This window comes from Pecten maximus, chromosome 1 (assembly GCF_902652985.1).
Source record: "Pecten maximus chromosome 1, xPecMax1.1, whole genome shotgun sequence".
Classification (NCBI taxonomy): Eukaryota; Metazoa; Mollusca; class Bivalvia; order Pectinida; family Pectinidae; genus Pecten; species Pecten maximus.
The window spans coordinates 60,003,482-60,022,499 of record NC_047015.1 but is presented as its reverse complement, the minus strand read 5'-3'; the positions used below and the strand labels follow the sequence as shown (position 1 = coordinate 60,022,499).

Genomic DNA, 19,018 nt, shown 5'->3' with positions numbered 1-19,018 from the left:
TGTCGCTTTTTCGCTATTTCGCTTTTTCGTGTTAGTTTAACGCAAAAAAAGCGAAATTTTAATATTAGATTTTCGCTTTTTCGCGGTTTTTCCATGGCGAAAAAGCGAAAAAGCGAAAATGGCACAAATCAGCCACCATAAGAAAGACATCAATGGTACGGGAAGTGATAGACATTAGAAACAAGGAGAAAGATATCACCGTTTACAAATAATATCAAGTTGTTAATCGCTACGGATACGTGTTCAGTCCGGATTTTAGTATCACCCATCGATGACAGCCGACTACCAACTTCCGGCTGCAGGCTTCCTGATCTACACCATCGAAGCCGTCAAGTCAGAAACACAGGTAGATGTTTGTTTTTATTATGTTTTCACAGCTTCAACAATGTGGTATTAACAGAGTAGGTCTAAATTGTCTAGCAGCCGAGGAATTTACATATACGTTAGCACGGAAAGAGTTTTTTTTTTACTTGATTCACCTTCGACATCACCATCATGATGTTCGGTAATGTTCCCCTTTCCTCATCAGCAATTGATGACCTGTCGACCCCTAAATTATCACGTGTCGGTCACGGTTGATTTATAGATAATTCTACAATAGAAATGACCGACGTTTTAAAGAAATATTTTGTTCTTCACACATCACATATGTTATTATTTTCTGGTACAGAACAACTGACGATGATCCCTACACACTGTACTGTAGATAAAATTCTGCGCAATTACAGAAACTTTTCAGCTAGCTATATTACGTTACTTGAACACCTGTTTATCAATTCTAAAACTTGATTTAGAAATGTATGCAGGATTGTTGGCATAAAACAAATGTTTAAGTATACTTTTTGGTTTAAAAAGCCCTTGTGTATATATCAATATCTAGTCCAAATTTTCTGGCGATCATGCTATGCAGATATGTCAGAAATGATATATAATGACATACAGAAAAAGAGGATTTTTTCCCAACCCACCGTCAGACACACATGGCCAGTATACTTATTGTATACTTTGTATCTCATGGCCCGGTTTAGAATCTTGGCTGGTTTCAGTGTAAACAGAACGTAGCTCGCTGAAAGCAGATATGTTTTATAATGACTGAAATGTGCCGAAAAGGAGTTGGAAATTCCGAAATGGAGCAAAAAAGCGCCTAAATGGAACACAAATTAACATATCGCTCATAGTTCTAGTTAATTTAAATGTCAATGTACTAAAACATATAGTCAATTATATTTATTTATTTAATATCGTGTCTCTGAGGCATGTTGTTTACCGACGTCACAAAAACAGGTTGCCGAAATGGAGCAATAATAGACCAATATACGCTGTTTGAAGAATTATCTGATATTCTTAATTATGTAACATTAAAAAGAAAGGATTGATAAGAGTGATCCAAAGGGTTCTCATTTTAAAATCACCGTTAAAGATGCTTTACGGCGATTTAACATTTTCCCCCATTCCTTTCAACATGAACATATGATACATATCGATTAAAAGGTAATATAACTGAGTTCAAGTAAGTGAGAATTTACTGTACATCTAATTAAGTCAAAGCTCTTTAAAACTCAACCCTTTTACACATACTATAGTAAATGACTCGTGTGTTGGCATACTTGCCAACTTTTTAAAATTCTCAAGTTGCTATGGATCGAGTATCTCCATGCTTGTGAGAGACATTGGTAAATAACGTTTCTGCCACATTAGTTGGGTGGCAGGGTGTATTCAACTCCTAAGTTATGAAATGTATTCTGCTTGACAAGAGAGATCTTCTCTTTAGCTCGATAAGTTGAGCGTAAGTCTAGTAATTAAGCCTGAGATCCAGGGTGCGATTCCTAGCGGAGGCAGTGATTTAAATTTAACTGAATAATGTGTTCCAGTTACATTGGTGGCAGTGTATACGTAGGGACCCGGTGTACCGGGAATTATACCTGGGGGTACTTGTGAAAGCATTTCTGTAATCCCTGGGTACGAGTTATTTCCTGGAGGGTTAGGGTTAGGGTTAATCATTTCAACTGTTGAACAACATTCATTTTATGCCATACATGGAATTAACTCTAAATGAGTTTTGATTGGTTGGCCTGGTGACCTTCTGACTATGACTAGTTTTTAGCTCCCCTGGACCGAAGGTCCGGTGAGCTTATGTCATGGCGCGTCGTCCGTCCGTCCGCCCATCCGTCCGTCTGTCTGTCGTCCGTCTGTCAACATTTGCTTCAAATCGCTACTAGTCAAAAAGCTCTTATTGGATTTTTACCAAATTTGGTCAGAAATATCCTTGCGGAAGTGGATCAGATTTTGCATAAATGGTGACTCTGACCCCCAAGGGGCCAAAGGGGCCGGGCCCAATATGGGAAATAGAGGTAAATCCTTTAAATCGCTACTAGTCATAAAGTTATGAATGGATTTGAACCCAATTTGGTCAGAAACATCCTTGGGGGAAGGGTAATAGATTTTGCATAAACGGTGACTCTGACCCCTGAGGGGCCAAAGTGGCGAGGCCCCATAGGGGAAATAGAGGTAATTCTTTAAATCGCTACTTGTCATAAAGTTATGAATGGATTTAAACCCAATTTGGTCAGAAACATCCTTGCCAGAAGTGGATCAGATTTTGCATAAACGGTGGCTCTGACCCCCGAGGGGTCAAAGGGGTGGGGCCCAATAGGGGAAATAGAGGTAATTCCTTTAAATCGCTACTTGTCATAAAGTTATGAATGGATTTAAACCCAATTTGGTCAGAAGTATCCTTGGGGGAAGGGGAACAGATTTTGCATAAATGGTGGCTCTGACCCCCGAGGGGCCAAAGGGGTGGGGCCCAATAGGGAAAATAGAGGTAATTCATCTAAATCTCGACTAGTCATAAAGTGATGAATTCACGTTCTAAAAGCTCTCAATTCTTGAGATCTTTGAGACCTTAGAGAGTCTGGACTTCATTATTTCCTTCAAGCAGTTGGGATCCCCACACTATAACCATACATAGTATTGTTTGAGATTTACAAATAAAACGAATTGAACATGAACATTATTTTGACATTTGGTCTTATCCAACCAGGTGAGCGATACAGGCCCCATGGGCCTCTTGTTAATCAGGTGGATCAATGAGTTTTGATTGGCTAACATGTTCACTTGAAAGACGTTTCACAAGGTCTCGTCATATTGCTGTGTGGCTGGGGCGGGAGAAAGGAGCCCAAAAGGAGAAATATAGCAAAATTGATAAAATTCCTCTTCTTTTTCAAGAATGACTGAAGTTGGTCCACCTGTGGTTTGAACCATTTTTAGGAGACGCAGTGCAAACGCAAGAAAATAATTGAAATGTATCTTAAATGAGAGAATTATCAGTAACTACTTACATATCCAGGTGAGTGATGCAGGCCCTCTGGGTCTCTTGTTATAGTCATAATATGATTATAAAAGGTGCAGAGGGCCTGTATTGCTCACCTGGACATGGCAGTGAATATATGGCAAAACAGTGGCATGCTAAAAATTATTCCATATCTTTGACCAAATTTCATGATATTTTTTTTCAGAAGTTTTATTGACTGTTATATTCTATATTCAGAAATATTTCAAAGAAATATGAGATCTAGATGAAGACTTACAGTCTTAGGACACTGTAAGTTGGCACTTGATTGAAGGTATATATTCACAACATCACCATGGCGATGACAAAAGTGAAGAAGCTCCAGATGTGGTGTAAAACAATTGTGGATGGATATCACGATGTGTCTGTGACTGACATGACTTCGTCATGGAAGGATGGACTGGCATGCTGTGCAATTATCCATCGCTTCAGACCAGACCTAATGTAAGTATAAAGGTCAAAACTTGTAAATCTGGTGAAGGTCAAGACCTTTTGTGAATAAAGAGGTGTAGATCAGTACCTTGTGAGAGTAAAGAGGTAAAGGTCAAGACATTGTGTGAGTAAAGAGGTAAAGGTCAAGACATTGTGTGAGTAAAGAGGTAAAGGTCAACACATTGTGAGAGTAAAGAGGTAAAGGTCAAGACATTGTGTGAGTAAAGAGGTAAAGGTCAAGACATTGTGTGAGTAAAGAGGTAAAGGCCAAGACATTGTGTGAGTAAAGAGGTAAAGGTCAAGACATTGTGTGAGTAAAGAGGTAAAGGTCAAGACATTGTGAGAGTAAAGAGGTAAAGGTCAAGACATTGTGAGAGTAAAGAGGTAAAGGTCAAGACATTGTGAGAGTAAAGAGGTAAAGGTCAAGACATTGTGTGAGTAAAGAGGTAAAGGCCAAGACATTGTGTGAGTAAAGAGGTAAAGGCCAAGACATTGTGAGAGTAAAGAGGTAAAGGTCAAGACATTGTGTGAGTAAAGAGGTAAAGGTCAAGACATTGTGAGAGTAAAGAGGTAAAGGTCAAGACATTGTGTGAGTAAAGAGGTAAAGGCCAAGACATTGTGTGAGTAAAGAGGTAAAGGTCAAGACATTGTGTGAGTAAAGAGGTAAAGGCCAAGACATTGTGAGAGTAAAAAGGTAAAGGTCAAGACATTGTGTGAGTAAAGAGGTAAAGGTCAAGACATTGTGTGAGTAAAGAGGTAAAGGCCAAGACATTGTGTGAGTAAAGAGGTAAAGGTCAAGACATTGTGTAAGTAAAGAGGTAAAGGTCAAGACATTGTGAGAGTAAAGAGGTAAAGGTCAAGACATTGTGAGAGTAAAGAGGTAAAGGTCAAGACATTGTGAGAGTAAAGAGGTAAAGGTCAAGACATTGTGTGAGTAAAGAGGTAAAGGCCAAGACATTGTGTGAGTAAAGAGGTAAAGGCCAAGACATTGTGTGAGTAAAGAGGTAAAGGTCAAGACATTGTGTGAGTAAAGAGGTAAAGGCCAAGACATTGTGTGAGTAAAGAGGTAAAGGCCAAGACATTGTGTGAGTAAAGAGGTAAAGGCCAAGACATTGTGTGAGTAAAGAGGTAAAGGCCAAGACATTGTGTGAGTAAAGAGGTAAAGGCCAAGACATTGTGTGAGTAAAGAGGTAAAGGCCAAGACATTGTGTGAGTAAAGAGGTAAAGGCCAAGACATTGTGTGAGTAAAGAGGTAAAGGCCAAGACATTGTGTGAGTAAAGAGGTAAAGGCCAAGACATTGTGTGAGTAAAGAGGTAAAGGCCAAGACATTGTGTGAGTAAAGAGGTAAAGGCCAAGACATTGTGAGAGTAAAGAGGTAAAGGTCAAGACATTGTGTGAGTAAAGAGGTAAAGGTCAAGACATTGTGAGAGTAAAGAGGTAAAGGTCAAGACATTGTGTGAGTAAAGAGGTAAAGGCCAAGACATTGTGTGAGTAAAGAGGTAAAGGTCAAGACATTGTGTGAGTAAAGAGGTAAAGGCCAAGACATTGTGAGAGTAAAGAGGTAAAGGTCAAGACATTGTGTGAGTAAAGAGGTAAAGGTCAAGACATTGTGTGAGTAAAGAGGTAAAGGCCAAGACATTGTGTGAGTAAAGAGGTAAAGGCCAAGACATTGTGTGAGTAAAGAGGTAAAGGCCAAGACATTGTGAGAGTAAAGAGGTAAAGGCCAAGACATTGTGAGAGTAAAGAGGTAAAGGCCAAGACATTGTGAGAGTAAAGAGGTAAAGGCCAAGACATTGTGTGAGTAAAGAGGTAAAGGCCAAGACATTGTGTGAGTAAAGAGGTAAAGGCCAAGACATTGTGTGAATAAGGAAGTAAAGGCCAAGACATTGTGAGAGTAAAGAGGTAAAGGTCAAGACATTGTGTGAGTAAAGAGGTTAAGGCCAAGACATTGTGTGAGTAAAGAGGTAAAGGTCAAGACATTGTGTGAGTAAAGAGGTAAAGGTCAAGACATTGTGAGAGTAAAGAGGTAAAGGTCAAGACATTGTGAGAGTAAAGAGGTAAAGGTCAAGACATTGTGAGAGTAAAGAGGTAAAGGTCAAGACATTGTGAGAGTAAAGAGGTAAAGGTCAAGACATTGTGTGAGTAAAGAGGTAAAGGTCAAGACATTGTGAGAGTAAAGAGGTAAAGGTCAAGACATTGTCTGAGTAAAGAGGTAAAGGTCAAGATATTGTGCGAGTAAAGAGGTAAAGGTCAAGACCTTGTGAGAGTTAAGAAGGTCAAGCCCTTATGTAAGTAAAGAGGTGAAGGTCATGACATTGTGTGTGTACATACAAGGATATTTGCATTGTGTGAGTTATACATGTACTGAGGATATCACTGTGTGAGTTGTACATGTACTGAGGATTACACTGTGTGAGTTGTACATGTACTGAGGATATCACTGTGTGTGTTATACATGTACAGAGGATATCACTGTGTGAGTTGTACATGTACTGAGGATATCACTGTGTGAGTTGTACATGTACTGATGATATCACTGTGTGAGTTGTACATGTACTGAGGATATCACTGTGTGAGTTGTACATGTACTGAGGATATCACTGTGAGTTGTACATGTACTGAGGATATCACTGTGTGTTATACATGTACTGAGGATATCACTGTGAGTTATACATGTACTGAGGATATCACTGTGTGAGTTGTACATGTACTGAGGATATCACTGTGAGTTATACATGTACTGAGGATATCACTGTGAGTTATACATGTACTGAGGATATCACTGTGTGAGTTGTACATGTACTGAGGATATCACTGTGTGAGTTATACATGTACTGAGGATATCACTGTGTGAGTTGTACATGTACTGAGGATATCACTGTGTGTTATACATGTACTGAGGATATCACTGTGTGAGTTGTACATGTACTGAGGATATCACTGTGTGAGTTGTACATGTACTGAGGATATCACTGTGAGTTATACATGTACTGAGGATATCACTGTGAGTTATACATGTACTGAGGATATCACTGTGAGTTGTACATGTACTGAGGATATCACTGTGTGAGTTGTACATGTACTGAGGATATCACTGTGTGAGTTGTACATGTACTGAGGATATCACTGTGTGTTATACATGTACTGAGGATATCACTGTGAGTTATACATGTACTGAGGATATCACTGTTGAGTTGTACATGTACTGAGAATATCACTGTGTGTTATACATGTACTGAGGATATCACTGTGTGAGTTGTACATGTACTGAGGATATCACTGTGTGTTATACATGTACTGAGGATATCACTGTGAGTTATACATGTACTGAGGATATCACTGTGTGAGTTGTACATGTACTGAGGATATCACTGTGTGAGTTGTACATGTACTGAGGATATCACTGTGTGAGTTGTACATGTACTGAGGATATCACTGTGAGTTATACATGTACTGAGGATATCACTGTGAGTTATACATGTACTGAGGATATCACTGTGAGTTATACATGTACTGAGGATATCACTGTGAGTTATACATGTACTGAGGATATCACTGTGTGAGTTGTACATGTACTGAGGATATCACTGTGTGAGTTATACATGTACTGAGGATATCACTGTGAGTTATACATGTACTGAGGATATCACTGTGAGTTATACATGTACTGAGGATATCACTGTGAGTTATACATGTACTGAGGATATCACTGTGTGAGTTGTACATGTACTGAGGATATCACTGTGTGAGTTGTACATGTACTGAGGATATCACTGTGTGAGTTGTACATGTACTGAGGATATCACTGTGTGTTATACATGTACTGAGGATATCACTGTGAGTTATACATGTACTGAGGATATCACTGTGAGTTATACATGTACTGAGGATATCACTGTGTGTTATACATGTACTGAGGATATCACTGTGTGAGTTGTACATGTACTGAGGATATCACTGTGTGAGTTGTACATGTACTGAGGATATCACTGTGTGTTATACATGTACTGAGGATATCACTGTGAGTTATACATGTACTGAGGATATCACTGTGAGTTATACATGTACTGAGGATATCACTGTGAGTTATACATGTACTGAGGATATCACTGTGAGTTATACATGTACTGAGGATATCACTGTGTGAGTTGTACATGTACTGAGGATATCACTGTGTGAGTTGTACATGTACTGAGGATATCACTGTGTGAGTTGTACATGTACTGAGGATATCACTGTGTGAGTTGTACATGTACTGAGGATATCACTGTGTGAGTTGTACATGTACTGAGGATATCACTGTGTGAGTTGTACATGTACTGAGGATATCACTGTGTGAGTTGTACATGTACTGAGGATATCACTGTGTGAGTTGTACATGTACTGAGGATATCACTGTGTGTTATACATGTACTGAGGATATCACTGTGAGTTATACATGTACTGAGGATATCACTGTGTGAGTTGTACATGTACTGAGGATATCACTGTGAGTTATACATGTACTGAGGATATCACTGTGTGAGTTGTACATGTACTGAGGATATCACTGTGTGAGTTGTACATGTACTGAGGATATCACTGTGAGTTATACATGTACTGAGGATATCACTGTGAGTTATACATGTACTGAGGATATCACTGTGTGAGTTATACATGTACTGAGGATATCACTGTGAGTTATACATGTACTGAGGATATCACTGTGTGAGTTGTACATGTACTGAGGATATCACTGTGTGAGTTGTACATGTACTGAGGATATCACTGTGAGTTATACATGTACTGAGGATATCACTGTGTGAGTTATACATGTACTGAGGATATCACTGTGTGAGTTATACATGTACTGAGGATATCACTGTGTGAGTTGTACATGTACTGAGGATATCACTGTGTGAGTTGTACATGTACTGAGGATATCACTGTGTGAGTTATACATGTACTGAGGATATCACTGTGAGTTATACATGTACTGAGGATATCACTGTGTGAGTTGTACATGTACTGAGGATATCACTGTGTGAGTTGTACATGTACTGAGGATATCACTGTGTGTTATACATGTACTGAGGATATCACTGTGAGTTATACATGTACTGAGGATATCACTGTGAGTTATACATGTACTGAGGATATCACTGTGTGAGTTGTACATGTACTGAGGATATCACTGTGTGAGTTGTACATGTACTGAGGATATCACTGTGTGAGTTGTACATGTACTGAGGATATCACTGTGAGTTATACATGTACAGAGGATATCACTGTGTGAGTTGTACATGTACTGAGGATATCACTGTGAGTTATACATGTACAGAGGATATCACTGTGTGAGTTGTACATGTACTGAGGATATCACTGTGTGAGTTGTACATGTACTGAGGATATCACTGTGTGAGTTGTACATGTACTGAGGATATCACTGTGTGAGTTATACATGTACAGAGGATATCACTGTGTGAGTTGTACATGTACTGAGGATATCACTGTGTGAGTTATACATGTACTGAGGATATCACTGTGTGAGTTGTACATGTACTGAGGATATCACTGTGTGAGTTGTACATGTACTGAGGATATCACTGTGTGAGTTGTACATGTACTGAGGATATCACTGTGTGAGTTGTACATGTACTGAGGATATCACTGTGTGAGTTGTACATGTACTGAGGATATCACTGTGTGAGTTGTACATGTACTGAGGATATCACTGTGTGAGTTGTACATGTACTGAGGATATCACTGTGTGTTATACATGTACTGAGGATATCACTGTGAGTTATACATGTACTGAGGATATCACTGTGTGAGTTGTACATGTACTGAGGATATCACTGTGTGAGTTGTACATGTACTGAGGATATCACTGTGAGTTATACATGTACTGAGGATATCACTGTGAGTTATACATGTACTGAGGATATCACTGTGTGAGTTATACATGTACTGAGGATATCACTGTGAGTTATACATGTACTGAGGATATCACTGTGTGAGTTGTACATGTACTGAGGATATCACTGTGTGAGTTGTACATGTACTGAGGATATCACTGTGAGTTATACATGTACTGAGGATATCACTGTGTGAGTTATACATGTACTGAGGATATCACTGTGTGAGTTATACATGTACTGAGGATATCACTGTGTGAGTTGTACATGTACTGAGGATATCACTGTGTGAGTTGTACATGTACTGAGGATATCACTGTGTGAGTTATACATGTACTGAGGATATCACTGTGAGTTATACATGTACTGAGGATATCACTGTGTGAGTTGTACATGTACTGAGGATATCACTGTGTGAGTTGTACATGTACTGAGGATATCACTGTGTGTTATACATGTACTGAGGATATCACTGTGAGTTATACATGTACTGAGGATATCACTGTGAGTTATACATGTACTGAGGATATCACTGTGTGAGTTGTACATGTACTGAGGATATCACTGTGTGAGTTGTACATGTACTGAGGATATCACTGTGTGAGTTGTACATGTACTGAGGATATCACTGTGAGTTATACATGTACAGAGGATATCACTGTGTGAGTTGTACATGTACTGAGGATATCACTGTGAGTTATACATGTACAGAGGATATCACTGTGTGAGTTGTACATGTACTGAGGATATCACTGTGTGAGTTGTACATGTACTGAGGATATCACTGTGTGAGTTGTACATGTACTGAGGATATCACTGTGTGAGTTATACATGTACAGAGGATATCACTGTGTGAGTTGTACATGTACTGAGGATATCACTGTGTGAGTTGTACATGTACTGAGGATATCACTGTGTGAGTTGTACATGTACTGAGGATATCACTGTGTGTTATACATGTACTGAGGATATCACTGTGTGAGTTGTACATGTACTGAGGATATCACTGTGTGAGTTGTACATGTACTGAGGATATCACTGTGTGAGTTGTACATGTACAGAGGATATCACTGTGTGAGTTGTACATGTACTGAGGATATCACTGTGAGTTATACATGTACTGAGGATATCACTATGTGTTATACATGTACTGAGGATATCACTGTGTGAGTTGTACATGTACTGAGGATATCACTGTGAGTTATACATGTACAGAGAATATCACTGTGAGTTATACATGTACAGAGGATATCACTGTGAGTTATACATGTACTGAGGATATCACTGTGAGTTATACATGTACTGAGGATATCACTGTGAGTTATACATGTACTGAGGATATCACTGTGTGAGTTGTACAACATCATGTACTGAGGATATCACTGTGTGAGTTGTACATGTACTGAGGATATCACTGTGTGAGTTGTACATGTACTGAGGATATCACTGTGTGAGTTGTACATGTACTGAGGATATCACTGTGTGAGTTGTACATGTACTGAGGATATCACTGTGTGTTATACATGTACTGAGGATATCACTGTGTGAGTTATACATGTACTGAGGATATCACTGTGTGAGTTGTACATGTACTGAGGATATCACTGTGTGAGTTGTACATGTACTGAGGATATCACTGTGTGAGTTATACATGTACTGAGGATATCACTGTGTGAGTTGTACATGTACTGAGGATATCACTGTGTGTTATACATGTACTGAGGATATCACTGTGTGAGTTGTACATGTACTGAGGATATCACTGTGTGAGTTGTACATGTACTGAGGATATCACTGTGAGTTATACATGTACTGAGGATATCACTGTGTGTTATACATGTACTGAGGATATCACTGTGAGTTATACATGTACTGAGGATATCACTGGGTGAGTTGTACATGTACTGAGGATATCACTGTGTGAGTTGTACATGTACTGAGGATATCACTGTGTGAGTTGTACATGTACTGAGGATATCACTGTGTGAGTTGTACATGTACTGAGGATATCACTGTGTGAGTTGTACATGTACTGAGGATATCACTGTGTGAATTATACATGTACTGAGGATATCACTGTGTGAGTTGTACATGTACTGAGGATATCACTGTGTGAGTTGTACATGTACTGAGGATATCACTGTGTGTGTTATACATGTACTGAGGATATCACTGTGTGTGTTATACATGTACTGAGGATATCACTGTGTGAGTTGTACATGTACTGAGGATATCACTGTGTGAGTTGTACATGTACTGAGGATATCACTGTGTGAGTTATACATGTACAGAGGATATCACTGTGTGTTATACATATACTGAGGATATCACTGTGAGTTATACATGTACTGAGGATATCACTGTGTGAGTTGTACATGTACTGAGGATATCACTGTGTGTTATACATGTACTGAGGATATCACTGTGTGAGTTGTACATGTACAGAGGATATCACTGTGAGTTATACATGTACTGAGGATATCACTGTGTGTTATACATGTACTGAGGATATCACTGTGTGTTATACATGTACTGAGGATATCACTGTGTGTTATACATGTACTGAGGATATCACTGTGTGTTATACATGTACAGAGGATATCACTGTGTGAGTTGTACATGTACTGAGGATATCACTGTGTGTTATACATGTACTGAGGAAATCACTGTGTGTTATACATGTACTGAGGATATCACTGTGTGAGTTGTACATGTACTGAGGATATCACTGTGTGAGTTGTACATGTACTGAGGATATCACTGTGAGTTATACATGTACTGAGGATATCACTGTGAGTTATACATGTACTGAGGATATCACTGTGAGTTATACATGTACTGAGGATATCACTGTGAGTTATACATGTACAGAGGATATCACTGTGAGTTATACATGTACTGAGGATATCACTGTGTGAGTTGTACATGTACTGAGGATATCACTGTGTGAGTTGTACATGTACTGAGGATATCACTGTGTGAGTTGTACATGTACTGAGGATATCACTGTGAGTTGTACATGTACTGAGGATATCACTGTGTGTTGTACATGTACTGAGGATATCACTGTGAGTTATACATGTACTGAGGATATCACTGTGTGAGTTGTACATGTACTGAGGATATCACTGTGTGAGTTGTACATGTACTGAGGATATCACATTGAGTTTGCTGTTTTATTTTGTGGAATATCATGTGCACAGAATTATTTGTTTGTTTGCTGTTTATTGCTGATTTGTTCTGATTCTTTGCAGAGATTTTGATTCACTTTCCAAGGCCAATGTTTTTGAGAACAATCAGTTGGTAAGAACATTAACTCTTTCCTTACTTTGTGTTCTTTCCGGATTCCGTACCGGAAGTAGTTATTAGGCTCGCCCCTAGAAGTTTAAACAGAATGGCAGACAACATGTGCATTTTTGGTGTGTTGTTTTTTTCATATAAAAACACAAAGGTTAGTGTTATCTTTGTACATAATTAAGAAATATTTAACTAAATAAGACCTAGATGTCATATTGAACACTCTGTAACGTCCTATACACTGATATCTGAAATACAAATGTAGCAAGAAATTATCACCTATTGCTTTAACACAAAAACATGTAACCCAAACGAAATCAAAACAAATTTGTCAACAAAAATGTTTGTTTCAAAAGTTCTGACCACCTTTTATTTGTCATTGCATCAGATGATTGTATATGTCAGGTGATGGTTTCAACAAATCAACATTTTAATTACGTCAACTAGGCTGTCCACTATAGTCGACAACGGGGAAGAGGGAGCACATTTTTATGTCGACTATAGTCGACAACGGTACTGAAAGAGTTCAATCAATCTCTTTAACAATATGTCAATTGAAATCCATTATAAAACTTCTCAAAAGACAAGAATCAGAATAACATACTGTTAATGATTTTTACAGGATTTCAATTTGCCCTGTATGTTTTAGGTTTTATCACCCCCATAACTGTACATGTAGTTTGCTTTATCAACTCATAACTGATTTTGGCTTGATCACCCCATAAATGTTGTTTGTTTAATCACCCCAATAACTATTGTTGACTTCATCACCCCCATCACTGTTGTTGACTTTATCACCCCATTACTGTTGTTGACTTTATCACCCCATAACTGTTGTTGACTTTATCACCCCATAACTGTTGACTTTATCACCCCATAACTGTTGTTGACTTTATCACCCCATAACTGTTGTTGACTTTATCACCCCATAACTGTTGTTTGTTTAATCACCCCATAACTGTTGTTGACTTTATCACCCCATAACTGTTGTTGACTTTATCACCCCATAACTGTTGTTGACTTTATCACCCCATAACTGTTGTTGGGTTTCCCCCTCCCCTCAAATGGTGGATCTCCTCCCGCCCTCAAATAGTAGGTCTCCCCCCTTTCTTCAAAATGTGTATTTCCCCCTCCCCTGAAATGGTGGGTCTTCCCCTCCCCTGAAATGGTGGGTCTTCCCCTCCCCTCAAATGGTGGGTCTTCCTCTCCCCTCAAATGGTGGATCTCCCCCTCCCCTCAGGGGCCTGAGGCCCAATGGGAAACACAGCAAATTCTTTAAAATATATTCTCTCTCACGTGAACGATACAGGCCCTCTTGGCTATTGTTATCATGAATCATTAAGAAGGTGACATTAAATTTGTCAAAGACTGATGAATGATTTATATGTTGATGAGTTTTTGTTTTGCAGGCGTTTGAGGTGGCCGAGACTGAGTTAGGGATTCCAGCGTTACTTGAAGCGGAGGACATGGTGGCAATCCGAGTACCGGACCGACTCAGTGTGGTTACCTATGTCTCTCAGTACTACAACTACTTCCACAACAAACCACAGTGTAAGGCACTTTAACAGTTTGTACTCACCTGTTAATTTTCACAATTAATTATTCAGTATTCATACATTTTATGAATATTTATGAATATTTACGAATATTTATGAATGCATATAATGAACAATATGTAAATCTGCTGTTTAGGTCGATTTTGGCCAGACACTTTTACTTTCTTTTTGTGGGAATTGTTTTTAAAATGTAACAGCTACACAGATAAACAATGCATTACACTTTTAAAGACCTTAAATTTGTAGTAGTACATATGTACTACCGTAGTACATCACACTGTTACAGTGGGGGGTCCTGGTGTGAGACCTTAAGTTTGTAGTAGTACTACCGTAGTACATCACACTGTTACAGTGGGGGGTCCTGGTATGAGACCTTAAGTTTGTAGTAGTACTACCGTAGTACATCACACTGTTACAGTGGGGGGTCCTTGTGTGAGACCTTAAGTTTGTAGTAGTACTACCGTAGTACATCACACTGTTACAGTGGGGGGTCCTGGTGTGAGACCTTAAGTTTGTAGTAGTACTACCGTAGTACATCACACTGTTACAGTGGGGGGTCCTTGTGTGAGACCTTAAGTTTGTAGTAGTACTACCGTAGTACATCACACTGTTTGTGTTACAGTGGGAGGTCCTGGCGTGAGAAAGGCTGCTTCACTCAAACGACACCAGAGTCCGGAGGATTTGTCAGGTCCACAACCTAAACGTCTGACACCTCAGAAAGAAAATGGTGACCAAAAAACGGTACGTAAAGTGTAATTAGTCCTTGGGGGTGTGTGTGGGGGGAGGGGCTGTGTATGCTGGGATATTTTTGGCTGAGTCTGTCCATCCATCCATCTGTCTGTTTGTCGTTCTGCATATCTTTGTCTGAGCTCTATATCCTCCACTACTTGGACGCTGGATTTTAATACTTGGTGCATACTTCGGTTTACCTAGATGAGGCAGTATGTAGTGTCAAAATTAGGTCACTATGACCTACATTTTGACATTTGACCAACATCTAAGAATTTATATAATATGTGTACCCCAACCTTTCTCCAGGTTAAGAGGATGGGAGTGTTAATTGAATTATATATGAAGTGCTAATAGTATCTTCAGTCTTTTAACATTGTTCTGAATTGTTTTTGCTACATAAAGGTAGGTTAATGGGTGGAAACAATGTCTGCTCAGTTTTCATAAGGAAACATGTACATGGTATTAAGTGAACCCCTGCTGTGTTTTTAGTCAAGGTCACATTTTATATTGTTTACTCATGAACATTTTGTCTTGATGTAATCAAAGTTGTTCAGAAGTAAACAAGGACTCACCTGACCAAATGTTAAAGTCATGGTGTAGAGGTCAAGGTCACATTTTTGATGGTATCACTGATTAACATTTTGTTATGTAGCAAAATTGGTCAGAATCAAACAAGGAATCAACTCTCTAAAGATCAAGGTCACTAGGTTAAACGTAAAATTTGGTTGAAAAGGTCAAGGACAAAGTGGATCTCTAAATATGACCTCAGTTCTTTGTGGAAGACAAATTTAGGATTAAAATGAAACAAATCAAATCTAACAAAAGACTTTTATACATGAATTGCCATTTCTGTCAGCCCAACAGATATGGAGGTGGATGTTTATGACGTATATTTTACTCACATGCCACATGATGAGTCTCATACAGAAAGCAAAATGGCTAACAGTTGAAGTAACATTACGATTTCTAATTCACTAAAAATTCTTAGATATCTCTTAGATGTCATGAGTAGGTTTTCCTTGGTCCCTTGCCTGATCCAGAAAGTAAAATTGCTGACAGCTGAAATTTAGCTTTACTATTTCTAATTCACAGAAAATTCTTCTCTAAGATCTCTCTTAGATTCACCTTGTTATTATCGAATCAATAAAATGGAGAACAGATCATACATAGAACAAATAAAGATCATTCAATGGTGGGCGCCAAGATCCCTCTTGGATCTCTTGCTTAGTAAGCTTATTAGGTCAAATACAGTAATTATTATATTTTCAACTTATCATCTGTTAGTAAAAAATGTCTACGACTTGTTTTCTTCTCTCATCAGGAAGATAATGGCCAAAATGTACATCCAAGTAATTGATATAAAAATAGCGTAACAATTAAATTGTGATGTTAAGTGATATAGAATGTATTTTATTTGGTGGAAAAGCTTATAAACATTTTGATTCTATAATTATAGTTGTGCATGTTTAAACTTGAAACTGATCACATGCTTCAAAATTGCTGCAATAATGCCAGATATTACTAATGTTTAATGGTTGTCATGTTTACAGGAGAAAAAGGGTTCTATCGGTGATAAGTGTACAATCTGCCATGAGAAAGTCTATTTGATGGAGCGCCTTATGGAGAGTAACAAACTCTACCATCGTACGTGTTTTCGTCAGAGTGACTTGGCTCCCACGAGTAAGATTTACGCTCGCTCCAATCCAGGTTCACCTGATCAACCAAGTTACTGGCAACAGCGATCAAAGGGTAGTGAAAAGTCTGCTAATCTTGCTGCTAGACTGAATGATTTAAAAAAGAGTACTGCTTCCCCTCAACCATCAGTAGATCTCACTAAAAACAAGATAGACAGCAGCAAAAATTATACGCAGCAAAAACCGGTACTGTCTGACATAGGATCTCAAAGAACTAACGTGAAAGGTGGAGAGATCGGCCTGTCACAGGGGCAACTGGAGGAAACCAAATCGATGGATACAAGTCCTTCGTCGACACGGGTCAAGTCCCCAGTGTTGCCCAGGGTTGAACGACCTATGTCCTCATGGGGTAAGCCTTTGACCCCACAGGGTAAATCCCCAGGATCCCCACGGAGTGAGTCTCCAGTGTCACCAAGAGGAAAACTGAAACCTAGAGCTGTACCAAGGGGCAGTATCAAATCAAAAGATGATTCCAAACCAGTCAATAACGAGAAAGAATCTGTCGCTCTTCCTCCGAGAAAAAAGTCTCCTAAATCATCGCCGATGTCGTCGGGATCTCCACCTCCATTACCGACCTCCATGCCACCTTCATTGGCTGGGGGGTGCCCGTCTCTGGTACCGGCTAACATCAAAGGTTCGTCAAAAGAAATGCATTCATCAGCAAGAAGTCCTTCTGATACAACCACTTCACCCTCAAAGTTCAAATCTCCATCAAATTCTGAATCTCTTAAGGAAATCTCAAAACCTGAAAAGAATCTGAAAACTGGCAGAAATGTAACAACCACGCCAATGAATTCACAATCTCTGACTGATCAAAATTTCAAAAGGAACACTGTTTTATCTTCCAACATACAAAAACAGGATCCCGCAGTAGACAATACACCACCTCAGAAGCCTCCGAGGTCTCTTCCAAGGGGCACAACTCCTAAAGACATGGAGCAAGCCATGAGGCTGTCAGACCATGAGCTAGTCGAGCCAGGGACCATAAGGCCACAGAAAGATAAGAATGAAAATGTGCTCAAAGGGCTCCTCAAGAATCTAGCCAATATTCGGGACAAAGATGATGGTGCTAATGTAAATTCCTCAAATCATCGGGGAAAATTGGCTGATACCACTAGCAAGACCACTCGCGCAAATCACATTGATCGACCAACCACTGACGCAAATCACACTGATCGACCAACCACTGACGCAAATCACACTGATTGCCCGACCACTGACGCAAATCACACTGATCGACCGACCACTGACGCATCTCATACTGATCAACCAAAAGTGCCTCGTGTGATGAGAAGGGCCGTAATACCACCCAGCAAAACGGAGACTGTCAAATTAACAGAAACAAACAATACTAAAATAGAGCCTGCTAAAAAAAACAGTGAGATCAAAACTGGGAATGAAATCAAATCGGAAAGTAGTGATCCTCCGTGGAAAAATCACCAACTCAAGAAAACCAAGGAAGACGGAAAACGGTGTGGTGATTGGAGAGACGAAGACAAAAAGTATGGTGGATGGAAAGATGAGGACAAAATCAACAAAAACGTGGACAGAAGTGCTGATAAAAAAACAAAAATAGAGCGACCAGCCCGACCAAAGACTCCAGAAATCATGTCGAGGAAACAGGTCAAAGGTGTAGTGAGGTCAGCAGAAAACACACAGTCTGGGTCACACAAATCAAAGGAGAATAAAAGAGATGTACCCACAGTAGGGCAGAAAACGGTACAGGAGAGTAGAACATCTCCAATGGAACATTATACACTGCCAGAAACAGATAAAATTGGAAATAAGAAAAAGAAAATAGCTGTAAACATTAAATTTGATTTTGAAGAGACTGGTATAAAAGAAGGTTCTAAATCGCCCCCTCCACGTCCTCCGCAACCATCGCCTCACGACATCAAGGAACCAAGACGTTCCATAAAGAAACACAAAGAACGAAGCGTTCCTGGATCTCCGGGTGGCTGGCTTAAGGATGTAAGTGTTACAATTAAGCTTTTGTTAAACAATTAGCAATGACTACTGTGAAATCACTGATTTCTTTTTCATTTTTATTTTACATTTAT

At 39.2% G+C, this 19,018-nt stretch overlaps 1 protein-coding gene across 1 annotated transcript in view; it reads left to right on the top strand.

Annotated features, from left to right (window-relative positions):
• The first annotated feature begins 258 nt into the window (after nt 1–258).
• LOC117339703 (MICAL-like protein 1) overlaps nt 259–19,018 on the top strand; it is a 31,628-nt gene continuing 12,868 nt past the window's right edge. Inside the window, exons 1-6 of the mRNA XM_033901421.1 lie at nt 259–346; nt 3,548–3,793; nt 12,934–12,982; nt 14,386–14,527; nt 15,155–15,273; nt 16,815–18,929. Of these exons, the coding sequence (XP_033757312.1) occupies nt 3,645–3,793; nt 12,934–12,982; nt 14,386–14,527; nt 15,155–15,273; nt 16,815–18,929 (2,574 nt within the window). The 5' untranslated portion in view covers nt 259–346; nt 3,548–3,644. The remainder of the gene's footprint in view (nt 347–3,547; nt 3,794–12,933; nt 12,983–14,385; nt 14,528–15,154; nt 15,274–16,814; nt 18,930–19,018) is intronic.